Source organism: Vulpes vulpes, chromosome 11 (assembly GCF_048418805.1).
Source record: "Vulpes vulpes isolate BD-2025 chromosome 11, VulVul3, whole genome shotgun sequence".
Classification (NCBI taxonomy): Eukaryota; Metazoa; Chordata; class Mammalia; order Carnivora; family Canidae; genus Vulpes; species Vulpes vulpes.
Window position 1 is genome coordinate 87942028 of NC_132790.1, and position 23232 is coordinate 87965259.

The 23232-nt window shown below is 46.7% G+C and overlaps 1 protein-coding gene across 30 annotated transcripts in view; it reads left to right on the plus strand.

Annotated features, from left to right (window-relative positions):
* The window catches only part of ZBTB38 (zinc finger and BTB domain containing 38), a 147239-nt gene that overhangs the window by 111879 nt on the left and 12128 nt on the right, over positions 1 to 23232 (plus strand). For 28 of the 30 annotated variants that reach the window (XM_072727005.1, XM_072727006.1, XM_072727002.1 and 25 more), the window contains one exon: positions 2664 to 9061. In XM_072727005.1, the coding sequence (XP_072583106.1) occupies positions 2664 to 6245 (3582 nt within the window). In that variant the 3' untranslated portion in view covers positions 6246 to 9061. Of the gene's footprint in view, positions 1 to 2663; positions 9062 to 20872; positions 21074 to 23232 lie in introns of those variants that run through there. The other 2 variants (XR_011995287.1, XR_011995289.1) reach the window with 1 other exon arrangement.

Below are 23232 nucleotides of genomic sequence, written 5' to 3' on the forward strand. Positions count from 1 at the left end.
TGTGGTACTCCAATGCTAGGAAGAACTTGCCACTGGAAGCTAAAGAGATCTCTTCAAGCTCTGCTGCTTTCTGGACATCACTTGATAAAAGATAGAGAAGCTGGATGATAGTTGCTTAGTATGGCCTTTAGACCAGAGGGTTTTTGTTTTTTTGTTTTTTTTTTTAACTACAGGAATGATCTGTATAGTGAATTTGTGAGTTGCCATTAGCATTTTTTAAATGAAAGAAAATGGAACAGAACAGAATACATTGCATGTAGTAAGGTTAAGTTTTCATTTTTGTGCCTTGGATCCCTATGTACCATGTATTTCTTATGTAATATTCTATCCCTCACTATAATATTAGTTGGTAGGCCCATCCATATTGTTTCAGTGGCAACATTCTTTTTTTTTTTTTTTCTTTATTTATTTATGATAGTCACAGAGAGAGAGAGAGGCAGAGACACAGGCAGAGGGAGAAGCAGGCTCCATACACCGGGAGCCCGATGTGGGATTCGATCCCAGGTCTCCAGGATCGCGCCCTGGGCCAAAGGCAGGCACCAAACTGCTGCGCCACCCAGGGATCCCGGCAACATTCTTTTTTATGTGTAATATTCCTGTGTGTGTGTGTAACATACCTATTTTATCCATTCATCTATCAGTGGATATGTGGGCTGCTTCCATACCTTGGCTATTGTAAATAATGCTGCCATAAACATAGGGGTGCATATATCTTTTCAAAAGAGTGTTTTCTTTGGGTTAATACCCAATAGTGGAATTACTGGTGCTGGGACAACTGGACAGCTGCATGCAAAAGAATGAAACCAGACCACTTTCTTACACCAGATACAAAAAATATGCTCAAGGGCCTGGGTGACTAAGTGATTGAGCTCCTGCCTTTGGCTCAGGTCATGATCCCCTGGGTCCTGGGATAGAGTCCCACATCAGGTTCACTGCAGGGAGCCTGCTTCTCCCTCTGCCTGTGTCTCTGCCTCTCTTTCTGTATCTCTCATGAATAAATAAAATCTTTAAAATAAATATATAAATAAACAAATCGATCAAACTTAAACTGGATTAAAGATCTAAATGTGAGACCTGAAACCATAAAAATCCTAGAGGAGATCATAGGCAGTAATTTCTTTGACCTCAGCAATAGAAGCATTTTTCTAGATTTGTCTCCTCAGGCAAGGGAAATAAAAGCAAAAATCAAGTATTGAGACTACATGAAACTAAAAAGATTTTTGCACAACAATGGAAACCATCAACAAAATGATAACCTACCAAATGGAAGAAGATACTTGGAAATGATAGTTTGGTGAGGAGTTAATATCCAAAACATATAAAGAATTTGTACAACTCAACATCCCAGAGCCACAAATAACCCAATTAACAAATGGGCAGAGGACCTGAATAGACATTTTTCCAAAGAAGGCATACAGATAGCCAACAGACATATGAAAAGATGCTCAGCATCTCTCATCAACAGGGAAATGCAAGTGAAAACCACAATGAGATACCACCTCACACCTGCTAGAATTACTAAAATCAAAAAGAGATGACAAGTGTTGATAAAGGGTTGGAGAAAAGGGAACCCTTGTGCACTGTTGGTGGGAGTGTAAATTGGTGACAGCTACAACGAAAAACAGTATGGAGATTCCTCGAGAAATTAGAAATAGAACTACTATGTGATCCAGCAATCTCACTTGTGGGTATGTATCCGAAGGCATTGAATCGGGATCTTGTAGAGATGTCTGCAAATCAAAACCAGAAGGAGATCACACTAGACTTAGATACATACTTTGCTGGTTTTGTGTGCTGTTTCTATTTGTGTGACCTCAGTACCTCAGAGTTCTTTTCTGAAATCTTAATGCACTTTGGTTATACTGAAAGGGAAATCAGAGAATGAGGTAAGAGAGATAAGGGCCAGTAGCGCAGGGAGGCAGAGCACCCCTGGTGGTCAGACTTGATTATGCAGAATGAGGCTTTCCATGGGGAGACCTTTCAGAGCCGCGAAGTAGGAATGGTTTCTCCAGTTCTTGCTTCTTCTCTGAGCAGCAGTACCTTTCTATACAGGTTCTGCTTGCTTAGGGAAAGATTTTTTTAAAAAATCATCTTCCTGATTTATAAATGATATTTGGATCAGATCATCAGGATCATCTGTGAAACAGGAGGTCGTGGCAGGACCACAGCATTGCTCATCTCTAGGAGTTCATGCAGCAGCCTTGATTGACGATGAGACCCTTAAGGTTTGTGGAGAAAACCCTCCTCCTCCCAAATTTGGACATGTATACATAGCTACGGCCTTGGAGAAAGAGTTCTGGGAGGACTTCCAACTATAACAACTATTAGCGATGGTATGAGAAACAGGCTGGGGCGAGATCAAGATTTAGCTTCTAATGTTGACTCCAAGTCTTACAAGTAACAGCAGAGTGAGATAAAAACCTGTATTTTCATACCAAAAAAAAAGTGTTTCAAAAGCACTGAAAATTGTCTAGAAGTAAAGAAGCTACTTGTTGGGGTGCCTGGTAGGCTCACTCAGTAGAGCATGCAACTCTTGATCTCAGGGACATGGGTTCAAGCCCTATGTTGGGCATAGAGCTTACTTTAAAAAAAAAAAAAAGAAAGAAAGAAAAAAGAAACTACTTGTAGAAGGGTTTCTGATCGTATCTCTCCTCTTATTTCAGATGACAGTCATGTCCCTTTCCAGGGACCTCAAGGACGACTTGCACAGTGACACAGTGCTCTCCATCTTAAATGAGCAGCGCATTCGGGGCATTTTATGTGATGTCACCATTATTGTGGAAGACACCAAATTTAAAGCCCACAGCAATGTCCTAGCTGCTTCAAGCCTTTATTTCAAAAATATCTTTTGGAGCCATACAATCTGTATCTCCAGCCATGTCCTGGAACTGGATGATCTCAAAGCTGAAGTGTTTACAGAAATTCTTAATTATATCTACAGCTCCACAGTTGTCGTCAAGAGACAGGAAACAGTCACCGATCTTGCAGCTGCAGGAAAGAAGCTGGGAATATCCTTCTTGGAGGATCTTACTGATCGCAACTTCTCAAATTCCCCTGGTCCCTATGTATTTTGCATTACTGAAAAAGGAGTGGTTAAAGAAGAAAAAAATGAAAAAAGGCATGAAGAACCTGCGATCACCAATGGGCCAAGGATCACAAATGCATTTTCCATCATTGAAACAGAAAATAGTAATAACATGTTTTCTCCACTGGACTTGAGGGCGAGCTTTAAAAAGGTCTCCGACTCCATGAGAAGCACTAGCCTTTGCCTGGAGAGGACTGACGTGTGCCACGAGGCGGAGCCCGTCCGCACCCTAGCTGAGCACTCGTACGCCGTTTCTTCCGTGGCCGAGGCCTACAGAAATCCGCCTGTACGTGAGCATGACAGCAGTTCCCCTGCTAAGACAGGTAAAGAAAATGGTGAAGCTCTTGCAGGAAAGCCGAAAACATGCCGGAAGCCAAAGACAGTCTCCATACCCCAGGATTCTGAGTCAGCTGCAGAAAACACACCACCCCCTCCAGTAGCCAGCTTAGAGGTTAATCAAGAAAGAAGTCCACAGCCAGCTGCAATTCTTCCTCCTTCCAAATCTAACAACGAAGGAGATGGCCGTTTTTCCAAGGAAGATGAAAATAAGTCCTCTGACATGCCTGGGCCCCCGGCTGTGGAGGTCCCACCTCTCGTTTACAATTGCAGCTGTTGTTCCAAATCCTTTGACAGTAGCACTTTGCTCAGTGCCCACATGCAGCTTCACAAGCCGACCCAGGAGCCGTTAGTGTGCAAATACTGCAACAAGCAGTTCAGCACTTTGAACAGACTGGATCGGCACGAGCAGATTTGTATGAGGTCAAGCCACATGCCGGTTCCTGGGGGAAATCAACGCTTTCTAGAAAACTATCCTACCATTGGACAGAATGGAAGTTCATTCACAGGTCCAGAACCCCTATTATCTGAAAATAGGATTGGTGAATTTTCCGGTCCTGGAAGTACCTTGCCAGAAACGGACCACATGGTTAAATTTGTTAACGGGCAAATGCTCTACAGTTGTGTTGTATGCAAACGTAGTTATGTGACTTTATCCAGCCTCCGAAGACATGCAAACGTTCACTCCTGGAGAAGAACATATCCTTGTCATTACTGCAACAAAGTATTTGCATTGGCGGAGTACAGGACAAGACATGAAATTTGGCACACGGGAGAAAGGCGCTATCAGTGCATTTTCTGCCTTGAAACTTTCATGACCTACTATATTCTCAAAAACCATCAGAAGTCTTTCCATGCCATAGATCACAGACTTTCCATCAGTAAAAAAACAGCAAATGGAGGCCTGAAGCCTAGTGTCTATCCATATAAACTTTACAGGCTACTGCCTATGAAATGCAAGAGGGCTCCTTATAAAAGCTACCGAAACTCTTCCTATGAAAATGCCCGGGAAAACAGTCAGATGAACGAGTCTGCACCTGGTCCCTATGTGATTCAGAACACACACAGCTCCGAGTTACCGACCTTGAGTTTCCAAGACCGCATCAACACCTTGACCCATGGTTCGGCTGTCCCCTTGGAAACATCTGTACGTCAGGAGGTCCCGGCTTCTGCCAACACACAGAGCACAGAGGGGACCAAATGGGGGGAGGAGGCACTGAAAGTTGATATGGACAATAACTTTTATTCCACGGAGGTGTCCGTTTCTTCCACTGAAAACGCGGTGAGCTCCAACCTCCCGGTAGGGGACGGGCCTGTTTCATCTCTGAGTAATGGCAGTGAGAACGCGGCCTCCGTGATCAGCTACAGCGGCTCGGCTCCGTCGGTCATCGTGCACAGTAGCCAGTTCTCATCAGTGATCATGCACAGCAACGCCGTTGCTGCCATGAGCAGCAGCAGCCACAGAGCCCCCACGGACCCGGCTGCCAGTCAGGCCCTGAAGGATGACCGCAGACTCGAGCCCGATAAAGCTGGCAGAGCTGTCAGCCGACCCAAAAGCGTTAAGGAGAAAAAGAAAACCGTGCCGTGTAACAAGGCAGAAGTAGCCGAGGAGCCAAAGTACAGTGCTGATCCCGGAGGGTCGTTGAGCAAAACCACAAGCATGAAAGAAACCAGTAAAATTGAGACCTACATTGCAAAGCCCGCTCTGCCTGGAACCTCCACGAATAGCAACGTCGCGCCCCTCTGCCAAATAACCGTGAAAATCGGCAACGAAGCCATCGTGAAAAGGCATATCCTGGGATCTAAGCTGTTCTACAAAAGAGGAAGAAGACCCAAGTATCAGATGGAGGAGGAGGCTTTGCCCCAAGAGAGCGACCCAGAAACCAACAGAGACAGCCCGCTTGGGCTCTGCCAGTCCGAGTGTGTGGAAATGAATGAAATGTTCGATGATGCCAGTGACCAGGATTCCACAGACAAGCCGTGGCGTCCTTACTACAACTACAAACCCAAAAAGAAGTCCAGACAGCTGAGAAAAATGAGGAAAGTCAACTGGAAGAAGGAACACGAAAACAGGAGCCCAAGCACTCAGTGCAGATACCCGGCAGAACCGGACCGTGCCGTGGCCAAGGCCCCGCAGGAAAAGGCCTTTGAGGAAGAAGAAAACAAGGAGATGCCCAAGTTGCAGTGTGAACTCTGTGATGGGGACAAAGCCTCGGGGGCTGGCAGCCAAGGAAGGCCCCACCGGCACCTCACCGCCAGGCCTTACGCCTGCGAGCTCTGCGCCAAGCAGTTCCAGAGCCCTTCCACCCTCAAGATGCACATGAGGTGCCACACGGGGGAGAAGCCCTACCCGTGCAAGACCTGTGGGCGGCGCTTTTCGGTGCAGGGCAACTTGCAGAAACACGAACGCATCCACCTGGGTGTGAAGGAGTTCATCTGTCAGTACTGCAACAAGGCGTTCACCTTGAACGAGACCCTCAAAATCCACGAGAGGATCCACACCGGCGAAAAGCGTTACCACTGTCAGTTCTGCTTTCAGAGTTTTTTGTACCTTTCCACAAAAAGGAATCATGAGCAGAGGCACATTTGGGAGCATGATGGGAAGGGCTACGCCTGCTTCCAGTGCCCCAAAATTTGCAAAACAGCCGCTGCCCTTGGAATGCACCAGAAGAAACACTTGTTCAAAAGTCCAAGTCAGCGGGAGAAAGTAGAAGGTGACATGTGCCAGGAAAACTCAAACCCCCTGGAGAACGCACATGTCAATGACTCGGAAGACAGTGACCAAAAGGATAACATACAAACCATTGTTGAAAATGTCCTTTGAGTGGCGATACATAGAAAAATCTTCAAAAATATAAGTTGGCCGGTTTGTTGTTTTGGTTTTGTTTTTTTGTTTTTGTTTTTGTTTTTTTAGTTAGCTGTTTTCTCCTGTTGTTGTTTTTAAGTTAGTTTTGTTCACACAGCAGTGATGAAGGAGTGAAATGTAAAAGAAAATCTCTTTTGTGAAAATTCCAGAAAAAGGATCCTAGTATCTACTTTGGGTTTTAGCATTAACTTCATGCAAAGTGCACAAAAATGAAATAGCTGAATCCTCCAGTATCCCAAGTATCTTGTGGAAGTTTATGAAGTTCTTAGCTGTGGTATTTCTGCCAGTGGAAAAAAAAAAAAAGAGTCGAACGTTAGCCTAATTTAAAACTTTCTAGTAAGTGCTGATAGGAACTGGCTGCTGAGCTGTCTTTAGTCAACTGGAGAAAACGAGGGTCAGATATCATGAAAACATCATCTTCGTAAATATGTTAGAGGGTAAATGAGCTCTGATGGTCATTTTTCCCATCCAGCTTCTGCACTATTAAAGATTGTTTAAATTAGTGGATATATATGAAATATTTAATATTATAGCTGAAAATATGTGTGAAATTGAGTAACCTAAGTAGGACATTCATTATCTAGAACTACTTTTTCTGCAACACAAACCTTGTAAAATACATATTATAAACCACTATGACTTTTAACTGTCCACATCCCCTGTAGAGAATTATAATTGATGAGCAATAGATCTGCAAATAGTGAGGACTGATGGAAAAATCAGTAGAAAGCATCTTGAATCTGGTTTAAGAGCATGTTGTGTGCTTTTAGATGGAATGCTGTTCCCTTGAAGTTATGGCTGAGCTATACTAGAACTGGTGTACTCCAGTCACAGAAAACATAGGTCATGCCTTATCTATGGGGGAGAGCCCTCCCAGAACTTTCCTGTGATGACCTGTGCTGTATATTACTTTGCAGTGGCCTCACCTCAGATAACAAAGAAGGGTCAAATTCTTCTGAAACTCCCTGCAGTCTTCCATCCATCACAAGGCCATGGATGTGGAGGTCTGTTTTGGACAGACTTAGTCAGCCTCAAGGGTTTAAGTAAAACCTGACAACTCCCAATTCCACTGAAGGAGTGTCTAGGAAATTTAGTGCAAGCATGCGTATGGTGGTGAATTCCCAGCCACTTGAAAGTGACAGCCTAATCCCTGTAATCATTAGCCTTCTTGGAGATTATGCAGCCCACAAGTGTACACTAGTATAAACCAAAATGACATCAGAAAGATACCTCCCACCTCAGCCATTAATAACTTGAGTGGGCAAGAGAGGAAGTAGTGACCTTCCTTGCCTCCAGTGGTAGCTTTGTTTTTGGGGGGTGGGGTGGGGAGATGGAATGTGGAGCGATAAGATTCCATCACTTATAGGACCCAGATACATCTCCCCAAAGCCAGACACCTCGTCTTCATGTTTGCAGACATCTAGCTCCCTTGCTAAAAACCCACTTAAGTTTTTTCATGTTTTTTTTACTCTGACCCACACCATCAAGCATTGGCCTCAAAGTCCAATTGCCCAGTAGGACATTCCATCACGTGGACTAGGTTCTGGGAAACTGGAACTCATCATTCTTACGTTTAAACTGCCAGGATAGGAGGGAGAGAGAAAACATTCCTACCCTTTGATCAGCAGTGTGAGCAGAATCTGGAACCTGGTTTAAGGGTGACCTACAGCCACTCCTGTTCATGGGATTTGATAGATGGAAGCCCAAGGTTACCCAAGGTTGCAAGGTCACCATTATGAAGAAGTAGTTCAAAGGACTCCAGTTCCTCTCTCCAAGTATTGTGATATCTCCATGAAGAAGACTTCATGTGGATTTGGGTGGGCAAGAAGGCATTTAAACACCCAGAGAAGGACATGATCAAAGCTGACCTTTTTATACAGTAGTATTTTGCTGTTAAGTAACCCCAGTACTGCATCTGCATCTAGCTTTGGTTCATCTACTTTCACTTACATACAGTATTATATAATCGAGGAAAATGGGAAAACGCAAGCAAATCCAACCTTACTTTATACGTTGTATATATGTATACCTGCCCTGCTCACCTGGGTTCTTGTTAAAAAAAAAAAAGAGATAGTCACAAAGGGCTTATGAAAATCCTTTCTGAATTGATAATTACAATATCGAATAGGCAATTCTGTGATCTACTAATCTGTCTTCTTCAATTAGGATCGTTAATCAGAGAGAATTACTGTGTATTTCAGTCATTTTGATTTGAGGTAACTCTATAAAACGATCACCCGTAGTGACGTCTCCCAGCCCTCACGTGGGAATTTTTTAAGTGGACTTGTATGCTGATGATTCTAGACCAAAGTAAATATGGCAGAATATTTATACATGAAAAAATAATTTTGCAGATATTTTCTATAATTGTATTATCCGTTTAAAATGTTGATAGCTTGTGTTAGTTTCAGGGAGGGGTGTATATTTTGATAAAAAAAATACTTGACTTTGTAACTCTGTATATTCTATACAATTTATAGCAGAGCCGTTTTAAGACAGCCTCATCACCTTTTTCTGTTCATTGTGAAGACTTTACCATGAGTGACGTTGAAGTTTGCGTTGAGTACTTAACGACCAACTAGAACCACAGTAGGTGTGCGCAGTGAACATACTGTATGCCGTACAAGGTACATTGTAATTTGCCGTTCTAGCATCTGTATTTCGGTTAGAAGATATTATTAAATGCAGATGTTAAGGGTTGGAAAAGCCTAATTTTATTTTTAGAAATAACGAATACAAATTTGGTTTTGCTTGATTAAAATAGCTTATTCCTATGTTAAGTCTCTTACATGTTTCACTGTTAATTCCCATGTGCAGCCAAGCAGCAGTCTCCTCTTTGTGGGTCACAGCCTTATTCCACAGGTTCTATTTGCTTCATATATTTCCATTTCCTGACTTGGTTACCTTCCGTGATACCTACTTACATGCTTAGGACTCAAACAAAATACACATTTAAAAAGAAACAAAGCAGAAAGAGAGGTGGGTAAGTCTCCTTGTCATGTAGTGCTTAGGATAGGCCTGACCTTGTCGTGATGAACCAGAGAGCCCTGGAAGTGGCATCATTCTTCCCGTGGGCCGTCTCATTTAGGTCTTTCCTGACGCCCCTGCAAGTCGACTTCATCATCCACACTTGATAGTGACTTTGAGAAGATCCCACAGCCAGAGTCAGGATTCTCACCCAGGGCTTCCTGACTTCAAAGCCCATGTTTTTGTTTCTTCTCAACACCTTAGAGGGGCGCCTGGGTGGCTCAGTGGTTGAGCATCTGTCTTGGGCCCAGGGAGTGATCCTGGAGTCCCAGGATCAAGTCCCACATCGGGCTCCCTGCATGGAGCCTGCTTCTCCCTCTGCCTGTGTCTCTGCCTCTCTGTGTGTCCCTCATGAATAAATAAAATCTTTAAAACAAAACAAAACATCTTAGAGAAAAATGCTTAATGTAAACCAAGCAGAGAGTGAGGAAAAGAGGCACGAGGTGAGGAATGAATGCCACTCGAGGAGGACAGCCGTTGCAGTGATGGCTTTCAGGAGGCTGTATTGGTCTCAGCTCTCCCCGACACACCACTCCTTTTTTTTACTGACACTGCAACATTTTGGGCATTGGCTCCTCTTAAGGTGTTGGGATATTGCCCTATAAAACCTTTTTTTAAAACCTGTACACTCTTTAAATAAAAAATTTGGAGTAAAATCATCATTTAATGCTACTATAAATGAGTAATTTTTCACATAAAAAAATGTGTTCCATCATCACAGACTATAGTCCTAACCTTAATTTATTATCTTCAAATGCATGCAATTAGTCACAGTAGGTAACGTGAAAGGGAGTGCCAGTGGCTCAGCACAATCCATCACCAACACAGGGAAAATACCTCAGATTTCCAGTCCTACCCATGGCTGGCCAGTAGCATCAGTTTTTGTATTTGAAGGATAATCCAAATCAAACCCAAACCAGAAATTTGGTAACTGCTGTCTGTTGAAACTAACTTCATTTCACTAGCAAAACAGATTAAACATTGAAGGAATTTGTAACAATTGAGAAAGTAACTGGATTAAAAGCACCAAAACGAATCATGCAAGGCAATCCTATTTGTACATACTGTATTAATTACTTTGGGTCCTTTTATTCCTGTTGCTCACCGCCCTCTTTTCTCGTAACCTATCCATTGATTTGGTTCCATGCCCTGTGTTTCCATCAGATGCTCTTTGCAGAGGCAGTTTCCTCCATACTTGAGAACTCTTCACCTTCCTCTTCCCCAAATCCTGATGGGCTATGGACTCCCTTCTGGAGAGAGGAACCCCACCTTCCCTCTCCAGAATGCACCCCTAGATGATGAGTCTTCAAGTGAGGTGGTCAGTGAACAGGCAAGTTGGCTTCCTGTGCAATTTTTAAAAGGAAACTCCAAATTTAGACAACTAATGGAAGAACTGAATATAAAAATTATGATTACACTTTTAAATATTTCTTAAATTACTATTTCATTCTTGACATGTAAGATCTCAGTTGTATTTATTTAGAATCTTTTGCTGAAGGGCGCCTGACTGGCTAGGTCAATTAAACATCTGCCTTTGGCTCAGGTTATGATCCCAGGTCCTGGGATCAAGCCCCACATTGTTTTGGGGCTCACCACTCAGTGGGGAGTCTTCTTCTCCCTCTGCCTCTGCTTCTCTCTCCTCATTCTCTCTCTCTCTCTCAAATAAATAAAAACCTTTTTTTTCCCAAAAAAAAGTTTTGCTGAAAATCAAGAGCACTTTTTTCCCAATAATTTTAAAAGTTATGACTTCTATATAATAATAGGGGTAAGGATATTATTCCTATTATACAAAACTGCTGTACAGAGACCTAAAAGACATAACAATGCTTATTTATGTAGAATTTTAATTCATTCAAAATATGTTTGATTTTGAGTCTCAGGAGATGTGGCCAGGGCACTAGAGACATAAGAGGTAGCCTGCACCTTTGGGGAGCTGGATCCGAGGAAGGAGACTGATGAGGCAAGGGATGATTACAAAACAAAACTCTGGGCTCCTAGGAGCTCAGAAGCAGATTGGATTGTGTCAGGTTATGAGAGGGATGGCACAGAGCGAGGGCTGAGGGAGCCTGGGCTTCCCGGTGGAGCAGGCCTGGGTAGGGGTGGCTAAAACAGAGGAGCACGGGTGAGGGCAGATTGCTCTGCAAACCTGGGGTTTGGGTGGTGAGCCAGGAGAGGCACACAGAGGACACATCAGCAGGACCTCATGGGCCTTGCCAGAGAATCTGTACTTCTGACGCTGACAGAGGATGGGGGAGCAGAGGAGCAGCTGAGTGCTAGGACAGAAAGTCAGAGACAGGTCCGAGAAGGTCCAAGCAACGTGAGAGGCCACGGGAAGGCTTCCACAGACAGGAAATGATCTAATGTGTTTAAAGGCTGACTCTCACTGCAATGCAGCAAAGAGACTGCAGGTCAGTGAAGAGGCTCTCTTTGTTTCCCCCCTTGCGATATATTTTTGAAGAAATTATGTTGTTTATCCTGAAGAGTTTCCACAGCCTGGTAATTAGCAAGACCGCTTCCTAAGTTAGGTTATGTTCATCCATCAGGAGACATCTACTGTCTCACTGACATATTGGCTGTACTTTGAAGGTAGATCTGAAAGGATTCGCGAGTGGTTTCGGTCCCGGGAGGTAAGAAAAACAGAGGAGTCAGAGATGACTCCCAAGTTCTGGGTCTGAGCCATTGGAAGGATGGAGTCACCAGCAGAAGACTAGATATGTGGACCAGAAGTTTGGAAGAGGGGACTAACTTCAGGTCTGAAGCCGAAAGTCATGTTTCATTACTTCAAAACATATTTGAGCTAGGTGCTGGGAATACAAGAGTGGGCAAAACACATTGTCCCTGGTGCTTATGACCTAGCAGGGAACACAAAGAGCTAAGCAATTTACAATGGCAATAAGTGCTGTGAAGAAGGGGGGCTATGAGGACATGTAGTGGCACGGGGATGGGGGTCCTAAGTTAGTCTGAAAGTTCAAGGGAAGTCAGCCTTGAGGAAGTACCTTTTGAATGAGATCTAAACAAGGAGTAAGAGGGGCACCTGGGTGGCTCAGTGATTGAGCATCTGCCTTTGGCTCAGGTCATGATCCCGGGGTGCCCCGGATTGAGTCCTGCATTGGGCTCCCTGCCGGAAGCCTGCTTCTCCCTCTGCCTGTGTCTCTGCTTCTCTTCTCTCATGAATAAATAAATAAAAATTTTAAAATAAACATAGGACGCCTGGGTGGCTCAGCGGTTAAGCGTCTGCCTTTGGTTCGGGGCGTGATCCTAGAGTCCCGGGATTGAGTCCCACATTGGGCTCCCTGCAGGAAGCCTGCTTCTCCCTCTGCCTGTGTCCCTGCCTCTCTCATGAATAAATAAATACAATCTTTAAAAAAAAAAAATAAGGGGTAAGAGTTGAAAGAGGAGCAAGTTTCCAGGCAGCGGGAACAGCATGTACAAAAGTTTGCTTCTAGAAGGAACACTGTGCATTGGAAGCCAGTAGTGGCCAGAGTACAGGAGAGATGGCTCTTAGATGACACCAGAGGCCAAATGCCAGACCCTGCAGGGTCCCCAAGTCATGCTGCAGATTGAGATCTTCTACTAAGAGCAACAGAGAGCCACTGAATTGTTGGGACAAGAAGTATTTTAATCAGTTTTGTAGTGTGAAAAGTCACTGTGGCTGAAATGTAGAGAATGATGTGGAGGACAGTAGTGGTCAGGAACGGAGCGGGTAGGAAGCCACTGCAGTGGTCCAGGCTGGAGACAGCAGTGGCTTGGACCATGTATTGGCCGGCAAGAGGAGAGGAGAAGCGAGAGGAGGAGGGCTATTTGGAAGATAAAATCAGCAGCCCCTGATGCTGGATGGATATGGGGAAGTGAGGGCCAGGGAGGAGCCAAGGATGCAGCTTTTGGTTTTGGAATTGTTGAAACGATGGGAATGAAAGATGTCTCCTGTGAAGCTTGTATAGGAAAAGGGGACCATCGTCACAGGTTGAGATGAGCACTGGGCATTATTCTATATATTGGCAAATCGAATTTAAACAAATTTTTAAAAAATCCTGGAGAACAACATGATGTCACTGAACGTGGAGTTGGGAAGAGAGACCTCCAGCTGGCTCACGAGAGGTGACACGGACCTACTCTAGTGGCTCAGCTGGTGGATCTTGGCAAGAGTAATTTCAGCGGTGGTGCATGTGGCTTCTTGTTTCAAGAAGCTTAGCTGGGAAGTGGGCGCCCGGGCAGCTCAGTCGGTTAAGCATCTGACTTCTGCTTGGGTCATGACCTCGGGGTCCTGGGATGGAGCCCCGCGTGGAGCCTCCACTCTTTGGGGAGTCTGCCCCTTCCCCTGCTTGTGCTGTCTATCTCTCAGAAGCAAACAAGCAAACTTAGCTCTGAAGGAGAGAAGAAAGAGAAAGGTGAGTGAGTGGAACCTAAGGTTTGGAGACCAGGATTGCGCCGCGTGGGGTAGAGCAGAGGGTGAGGAGGCAAGGCAGGTGAGGGTCTTGGCCCGAGGCATGGTCGTCGTCAAGAGCTATAAAGGCCGGGTTCAACCTATGGGACTAGAGACCTCAATGTCTGGTGGACGCACACAGATGGAGGGGGCCTTCGAAGCTCTTGTGCTACTACTTTTCTGTTTGGCCCTCCCCCTCGCCCTGTTGCGGTGGCGGTGACGATTGTCTTCCTCACCTGAAAGCTGTGGACACAGAGTATGAGGAAGCTAAGGGGCTCGGAGACAGGTCAGTTTTCAGGATGCGGTTTTCACCACCACCGACTCCACGTTGACAAGGGGATGTTTTGGAAGGAAGACTGGGACAATGACAACTGCTGGGCTTTCCTCAAAATGAGTATTTATTAGCTTGAGACTCCAATACCTCAGAATGCCCTAAGTCATTCTTTTCTTCTTTTTTTTTTTTTCTTTCTGTCAGTGTGCTCTTATGTGGCAGTTAGTATAGGTCGACCTCATTTTATGGCACTTCACTTAATTTTGCTTTGCAGATACTGCTTTTTTTTTGGTAATATTTCAAACTTTTTCATTATTATATTTGTGATAATCTGTGATCAGTGTTTATAACTCACTGAAAGCTCAGATGAGGGTTAGCATGTTGTTAGCAATGATGTACTTTTTAATGAAGGTATGTGCATTGGCTTTTTAGACGTAATGCCATTGCACACTTAATAGACTACTGTCTAATGTAAGCATACTTTCATGTGCACTAAAAAACTCAAAAATTCATTTGACTTGTTTCATTGTGCTATTCACTATATTGTGGTGGTCTGGAACCCAGCCCACCATATCTCCAAGGTGTGCCTGTATTACCAGGCATGGTTCTAAGCATCTAGTGAATATTAATTCATTTAATCCTCGTATCAGTGCTGTGAGATAGTCATTTATATTATCATCTCCATCAACATTCAACATGGTTATCTTTTGCTGTACAGTGCCGCAAAATTTAGCAGCTTAAAACAGCCAGGTGCCAGTATTATTATTTCACATGGTTTTGTGGTTTGAGTGGGATCAGTTGAGCGGGCCTCTCATGCAGCTGTAGTCAGATGATCGCCGTGTGGTGTCATCTAAAGCCCTAACCACACTGGGCATCCAATCTAAGCCCAGCTTAGATTCAAGGGTGGAGGGATTGACCATACTCCTCAGTGGGGGAGTAGCAGGCACATACAGGGAGGAAAGGGATCTGATGGCAGGCATCTTTGGGGGCAAGCTATTCTTGCTTGAGACAATTCCCAATGAGAAAACCAAGGCACAGAGAAGTTTGATAACTTACCCAAGGCCATTTCCAAGCTGGTATGTGGAGAAGCAGAGTTAATCCCAGGCGGTTGAATTCCAGAGTCTGTCTGCTAAGACAAGCGAAAGGGACTGAAGGCTCATAACACAGCACATCCTCTCATCCCAAAGCCCTGGTGGTTGGGAGCACAGCATTATTCATAGTAGAACCAGAGAGTCCCTGGAGTTAGCTGTGAAGGATCTCAAAGAGAAGAAGAAAGTCTAAAAATACTTTAAATGGAAATAAATGAGGAAGGTACAAATTGAGTCAAATTTCAAGGACTAGCTGAACAAGGCTCACCTTTTTTCAAGATTTATTTATTTATTTTAGAGAGAGAGTGTGTGTGTGCTTGCACATGCGAATGGAGGGAGGGACGGAGGGAGAGGGAGAGAGAGAGGATCTCAAGCAGACTCCCTGCTCAGTGCAGAACCCGGATGAGGAGCTCCATCCCAGGACCTCGAGATCATGACCTGAGCTGAAATCAAGAGTCAGCTGCCTAACTGATTGAGCCCCCAGGCACCCCTAAACAAAGCTCTTCTTATGTTAGAGGTGAAAATAGGGTCTTGTGTGGCCCGAGGCCAGTGGAAGGCTTTATACTTTTACTTGTTCTTTATCCAATCAGGAAAGAACAGAAATATAAGTCAAGGTGGGGCATGGGTTATATTGTGGTTTTTTTTTTTTTGTCTTATAAATAATTAACGTCTGAAACTTTTAGCTACTCCAAAGGGTCAAATAAGGAGGGGGGAGCCTATGACTGGGACCAGAGAGTTAGAATCTGAGGTGTAGACTGGCCTCAGGAAGGATCTTCAGGTTCCCGTGTAATGTCATAGCCCTGAAACTCCAGATCATTGCTTACTTTTACCCATCACGGCCCCTCTAATGGGAGAACATCTTCCATGAAAGGAAATGACATCTCTAATTCAAAGAGTTTACTCACGTCACATGAGCAATGGGGTATTGCCGGGGAGAAGCTGACTCACCTCTGAGTGGCCAGCTTCTCTCCCGAAATCTTGACGACCTGAAATAACGTGTAGCTTAGGTGCTGTTAATTTCTAGCTTCTCGGTTTTACTGGGCTAAAAGGCCAGGTCCCACACATTAACTGGAACATGCTCAACATCTGGGTAAATGTGGTTAGTGGAAAGAGCAGCAGGCCATTTCCCCAGTCGGACCCCATCATTTCTGACGTTCCTGTTCCTAAAGAGAAATTCAGAGCCACTATTTTCATCACCATGATGGGAACCAGCCTCCTCCACTATTGCTCATGTCGACTGCGGCACCATCCCAGTCACTGGGAACATCTCGCCATTTGATAGCATCCCCACACCTAAGCGAGGAGGCCCCACCCTGGCCCTCCTCCAGGGGTCCACCTGGACCCCATCCCAGAGTCTCCAGGGCCAATAATGAAATGCCCACCCAGAGTCTGTGCCAGTCTGAATATCAGGACTGAGAATGCTCTGCCCACTTGGAGGGCCTGCTCAGGCCTCTTCCTGCCAGTGTCACTCTCCTAGGTCCCAGGGACGGGCAGGTGTTTCCTGGGGATGTGGACAGAGTTTGTCATCCATATGTGCGTGCCTGAGTCCCCCAGCCTTATCAGAGGGAGCAGGGTGGAGAGTAAGAAGGAAGGGGAGGAGGACCCGGGCTCTACTTGTGCTGTCTCACCCCAGTCTGGAATACCTGAGACCGGAAATTCCAAATCCAAACCTGGCCTCCCAGATTGTTATGAAGGTATGTTTACCAAAGACAGAGAGTAGAGCATACTTAATTAAGAGCAGTTCACCTGATTCATAGCTTGTGTTTAGACATCTGATATACTACTGTTGACCTGTGAACATATTTTCTCCTTCTTATGGTTTTCTTAACATTTTTCTAACTTACTTGATTATAAGAAACAGTATATAATACCTAAATATACAACATATGTATTAATTGACTATTTCTGTTGTTGGTAGGCTTCTGGTCAACAGTAGGCTTTTGGTGGCTAAGTCTCTGGGGAATCAAAAGTTATACACAGATTTTTGACTGGGGCGGGGGAGGTCAGCACCCCAGTCCCCACATTGCTCAAGGGTCAACTGCATAGGCCTCCGTGTGAACACTTGCCCTCGACCCTGTAAAAGTTTGGGAGGCCGTCACTACTCCCCAGGGCATCTGGCTTTTCATCACACTATGTCTGAATATCAGTTCCTGGTGGTAGTGAGATGTCCATTCCCACCCTCACTCCACCCCCACCCACAGGCATGACCATGTCTCAGTGTGTTGTTCCAAAGCCCCTTCTAAAGCTTCTTCCTTGAGTTGGTTTATGAGAGACAGACCATCAGACTTCGGCTTGCCTTTGCCTCAGTCCCACCACAGCTCTCTGGCAAAATATTTTTTCCAATTCCACCTCTGCTCTTGGACAGCAAGCTCCTCCAGGCAGAGTCCAGAACTTACTTATTTAGCTCTGCTTCCAGCATCAGCACAGCAGTCCCAAACATGAGTCATCTTCTGAGAGTAGTGATGCTCCATTCCAGGGTGACGAACCATCACACTGTGCCTGGAAAGGAGGGTTTTCCCAAGATGTGGGACTTTTGATGCTTAAACCCGGGGCAGTCTCGGGGAAACCGGGAGGACTGATCACCCTAATGGGGAAGAGGTTCTTCAGAACGGGAGGGGGCATCGGCAGCCACCACAGAAATAAAACTAAGTGGCCAATTTTAGTTTGAAACAACTAAACGGATTGTCAGCTTTCTCCCACCTCCTCCTGAGCAGTGAGGAAACATCTAGGCCACACAAGAAAGTGGCTAGACTGTGCAAGTCTGGGCAGAGAGAATGGAGAGGACAACCATGGGGGCCAGTTTCCAGAGTCCTACTAAAAGGCCTTAATTAATTATTTCACAGAAACTCCCTCTACTCTATTTCTCCGAAGAACCTCCTGGGGAGCTTAGCTGACCCTCCAGCTTGCAGCTGCCCACACGAGGCATTTGCCCTAGGAAGTGTTCACAGAGTCCACCTTGAGAATAAGTGATGGCCTATCCCAGTCTTCCTCACCACCGCCCATCCGTCCTGCTAAGTGTGTCCAGCTCTGGGTTTTCCCCGCTGAGTCCTTTTCTATTTTGATGGTGAAAGCACTTGAATTTCTTTGAGAAGTCACCTCTCACTCCCTCTTCCTTCAGCCCCACTTTCAGACACTATGGATCAGGTTGGGGGTGTGGGTGGATGGGAAACACATGGCCTGGTTCTGGTAGCCTGTATTTCTACATCTCGGCACCAGAACAAGGAAACTGAGCCGGACCTTCTCCACTGCCATGGACAGAACCACTGGTCTTAAGCAGAGCCGGATGTAAGGGCTTAAGAAAAATGATATCTTTCCCCTCTCTCTCCTCCTATCTCTTCCTTTTCCCTTTTCTCCACTTTCTTCTCTACTGGCTTCCCTCTCAGTCTGGTTCTCTCCAATTGATGGCAAAGATGCCTGTGCTGAATGGAGTAAAGTCCCCACTCCCTGCCACATCTTCAGAGAAGAGAGGCACACCTAGCAATCACCTCCTCCAAACAGGAGAGTCTGAACCCAAACCCAGAGCATCCAACGTCATCGCTGACACTCACACTCTCTACTCATGCAGGTTATACACCTCCTCCCAGGACATGCCGAGGAAAAGTCAGTCAAAATGACCACAAAACACATGACGTTCAGCTAATATCAACTGAGCCAGGCACCGTGCCCAATGCTTGCTTCTGAACAAGAACCTTGCAAGAAGGTATTGTTTTTACGGTGTGAAAGAGGCAGAAAGGCCCAAAGCCAAGGACCTCACTCTGCAGAGTGGTGACAATCTACATAGGAAATGAGAACCCAGTTTCCTGTCACATCCTCCAGCTCGGGTATTGACTGGCTGCCACCCCGACTCTACCCCTGCCCGTTTCCCTGCCCCCCTCACTCGTGCTGCTCAAGGAACACCGAGCCTCCACTCCTCACTTTTATTTGATCATTCATCGACTTTTACAGATGAATGCAAACACATTAGAAGAGGTGAGCCCAGCTGCGGGGACATTTATAAAGACCTTTCTAGGCCAATTTCCAGGAACTCTCTCGGTTAACAGAAGTGACTGCACCATACGTGATAAAAGGGGAAAGCAGGCTAATGCATTCATGTGAATGTGTTTAAAGAGCTAGTACATATATATGGTAAAAGAACATTTTTTTTCAAATACAACGAAAAGGTAGACAGAGAAAAATAAGTTTCCCTCTCATTCGGCCCCTAGGTCTCTCCCTGGAGGCATGCACTATTCCCCACCTTGGGGAATCCTGCACAGACATCCTATGCATACCCGAGCATATATGTATATTTTCTATATTAGCTCTCTATGTAGGATATGAACTTATATAAATTTATTTCCTTTTTTTTTCTTACACAAACGAGAACACAGTACACATAGTGTTTAGTACTTTATTTAATTTAACAATATATCATGGAGAACCTTCCGGGTGGGGAGGGGGCACATGGATCCATCTGTCTCATTCTTTTAATGCCTACATAGCACTCCCTTGTAGGAGTTTGTTAGACGTTTGTTTCCAGTCTTTTCTTTATTCATGCATTTTAGACCAGTTTTTACAACAAAGATGGAATCAAACAGGGAAAGAATTTCCTGCTTAACTCTCACCCAGAAATGCCAATAAACAGAAGCCCCACTCCGTTCTGAAGTTCCTGGTAGTTTGGATGAATGTGATTCAAATCCTGAGCTCTTGAGCAAAAGTCTTCAGACTCATTGTGCTCTGTATTAAATGCAAGCTGAACAGAAGTGCTCCTGTCTGCAGGGTCCCCTGTTGTTTAGACAAAAATGGGATGTAAGGAGGAAACAAGAGAAGAACCTCAGATGGACGGATGGGAAAGTTGGACCAGGAAGCACCTCCCCTCATCTCCAGGCCCCCTTCATGCCACCGTTATTCCTTCTCTCTGTGCTCCCAGCCTTCTCTGCCTCTCCCTGGCTGCAGCACAAGACGTTGGCCAGCTGACAGGACCTCACAGGCAGTGTCCATCAGACAGAGACGGCCATCCCTGGGTGCTAATTGCCAGTTTCTGGAAAAGGATGTCTGATTCCTGCCTCCCTCCCCCCTCTACTGAAGACACTGGTTCCCCTTGGTTGGTTTAGTCCGGATCCAATTAGCTCTGGTTAAAGGGACTGAGCCCCCTTAGGAGATGGCTGCAGAAGCCTAATCCTGAGGGCAAACCCAACATTCAGAGAAGGTGGGGTGGGCCGGGAGAGGCCCTCAAGTGCCCACCACGAGGTCCCGAGGGAGGAGGTCAATAGCTGCATCAGCAGGAGCCTTGACACCTGCTATGTGGCTTCCAGCCTTGCTGGGCAGCTTTCCTGCCTCAAATGTCCCACACAGACGTACCTGGACAGTTGTTAAAAGGCCCGCCTGGCTTAGGGGTGGGCTCAGGCCTTGTCTCATGACAGCATTTCCCCCATATCTTTGGGTGGGATGGCGTGGGACAACGTAAAGTGTGTGATTTGAGTAGGTATTTGTAAAGGAGGCCTCACCTCCCACCACCCGACACATACTACACATTAAAAAGTGCACTTGTTTTGACAGCGTTTTCACCTCCAACAATTTGCAAGTGTTCTTAAGAAACTTTCTAAACTTGTTTATGCCCAACTCGTCTTTGAATGCATTCTTTTTGAAAACATATTTGTTAAAAAAAAAAAAAAGAAAAGAAAACATGTTTTTAAGTGCAAAGTGGATAATGTAAACAAGCTGTCAGCGTTTGAGAGAAAGCTGGGGGAGCCCCGGGCAGGATCTATGCCTAAATTGCCACCTGCTGTAACCTCCACAGCCCTTGTAACAGCTTTAGCCTGAAAGCCCAGCCGGCCCTGCCCTCGCTAGGCCTCAGCCCTGCGCCTTCTCTCTCAAGAAGACTGAACCAGACGCGCAGACCGAGAGGGGCCTCCACCTTTGTGCAGACCGGAGGGAGGCTCTTGCCAGCAGAGGTCACTGACGCGCCGGCTTGGGGTTCGGCAGCCGCCGAGGCCGCAGGGTAGGTCCCCGCCCTCCCCGATTCTTGCTCCTTCCTGTCCATTCATTTGCTCCCCGCTTGGCATATTGAAGGAAATAACCCCAGTGGCGCGTTAGCAAGGTGCGTGCATGCCGTGGACACTTTTTCTCACTGCTACCTACTCTTTCTTTCTTTCTTTCTTTTAAAGATTTTATTTATTTATTCATGAGAGACAGAGAGAGAGAGAGAGAGAGAGAGAGAGAGAGAGGCAGAGACACAGGCCGAGGGAGAAGCAGGCTCCATGCAGGGAGCCTGATGTGGGACTCGATCCCAGGTTCCCAGGATCAGGGCCTGGGCTGCAGGTGGCGCTAAACCGCTGAGCCACCCCCCCCCAACACCCCCCACCCCACCCCCGCCCTACCTACCCTTTCATAGCCCAAATCTGAGTCTTTAGTTTAACATTAAGGTAATCCTCGGAATAAGACAGGCAGTAACATGTGACACAGAGCAGCAGGGTCCCCTCCAACCTCGGATAGCATCTGACCAGGTGCAGCCCATTTCGGAAACTAGTTATAGCTGCTTCTTGCCTGGATTCCTGGGACCAGGAATCACCCCACCACACAACACACACACACACACACACACACACACACACACACACACATGCGCCTGAAGGTAATATGGACAGAGACCCCTATGATGCAGGTGCTGTGTATGGCGTGGAGCAGTACAAGCCAGTGAGAAGGGCGAAGGGCGAGGGTCCTGTGGACCGCCTGCAAAGAATGAGAGGCATTGAGCAGCCACCTGTGAGCCCAGGGCTCCCCGTGGACAGCAGCTGCATACATGGGACCAGTTTGCCAGCATTCTGTAGTGGCAAGAGATGCAAGAGGGGTCATGGGTCCATTAAGAGGGGAGGGGAGGGGAGGGGAGGGGACGCCTGGGTGGCTCAGCGGTTGAGCATCTGCCTTTGGCTCAGGTCGTGATCCTGGGGTCCCGGGATCGAGTCCCTGCATAGGGCTCCCCACGGGGAGCCTGCTTCTCCCTCCACCTGTGTCTCTGCCTTTCTCTCTGTCTCTCATGAATAAATAAATAAAATCTTAAAAAAAAAAAAAAAAGAGAATGCAGGGGGAAGAAACTGCATCTGTAGGATGGGGCAGAGAGTAGTAGGGCACCTAAAAACCACTGAATTGCAATAGGACAGCGCCCACCTATACTGGGGGGTGAGGGGGCGGGGGCTGAGGTGCTCCCGGCGTCAGAGGCCAAGGCAGACGCCAGCTGCTCAGGCCCCGGGATGCGTAGCCGCCCCTGCGCCCAGGCAGCCGGTAACTGCACCTCACAGCCCCGGGCGACATGATGGGCGACGTGATGGCCTGGAAAACCGGGAGGTGCAGGGGTTACAGCGGCAGCAGGACACCCCGGGAAGCCTAGGGAACCACCCACTTGTCTGGGAAGAGCGCCGAGCAAGAAGCCTGTGACCTAAGCCTCAGCGACTCCATCGCATTTCCAGGTCACAGCGAGTGGCTCAGGGTTGTGCATGTGACCCGCTCGGCGCCAATGAGGCTTAAGATTCCTGGGAACCTCGGAGAGAGGCGGTTCCTCGCTGTGTGGGCTTGGAGCTGAACGAGTGCGAGCTCCTGCTGCAGAGCCTGGTGGCCGGCGGCCTCCCCCTCCTCCTCTCCCCGCCTCCTCTCCCTCCTCTTCCCACCTCTCCCTCCTCCTCCCTCCTCCTCCCTCCTCCTCCCTCTTCCTCCCTCCTCCTCTTCCCCACCTCCTCTCCCTCCTCTTCCCACCTCCTCCCCCTCCTCTTCCCACCTCCTCCCCCTCCTCTTCCCACCTCCTCCCCTCCTCTCCCTCCTCCTCCTCCTCCTCTCCCTCCTCCCTTCCCCGTCTCCTCTCCCTCCTCCTCCCTCCTCTTCCTCCCTCCTCCTCTCCCCACCTCCTCTCCCTCCTCCTCCTACCTCCTCTCCCTCCTCCTCCTCCTCTTCTCCCTCCTCCTACCTCCTCCTCCTCTCCCTCTACCTCCTCCCTCCTCCTCCTCTCCCTGCCTCCTCCTCTCCCCGCCTCCTCTCCCTCATCCTCCCTCCTCCTTTTCCTCCCTCCTCCTCCTCATCTCCCTCCTCCTCCCACCTCCTCTCCCTCCTCCTCCTCCTCTTCTCCCTCCTCCCCCTCCTCTCCTCCTCCTTCCCCTCCTCTCCCTCCTC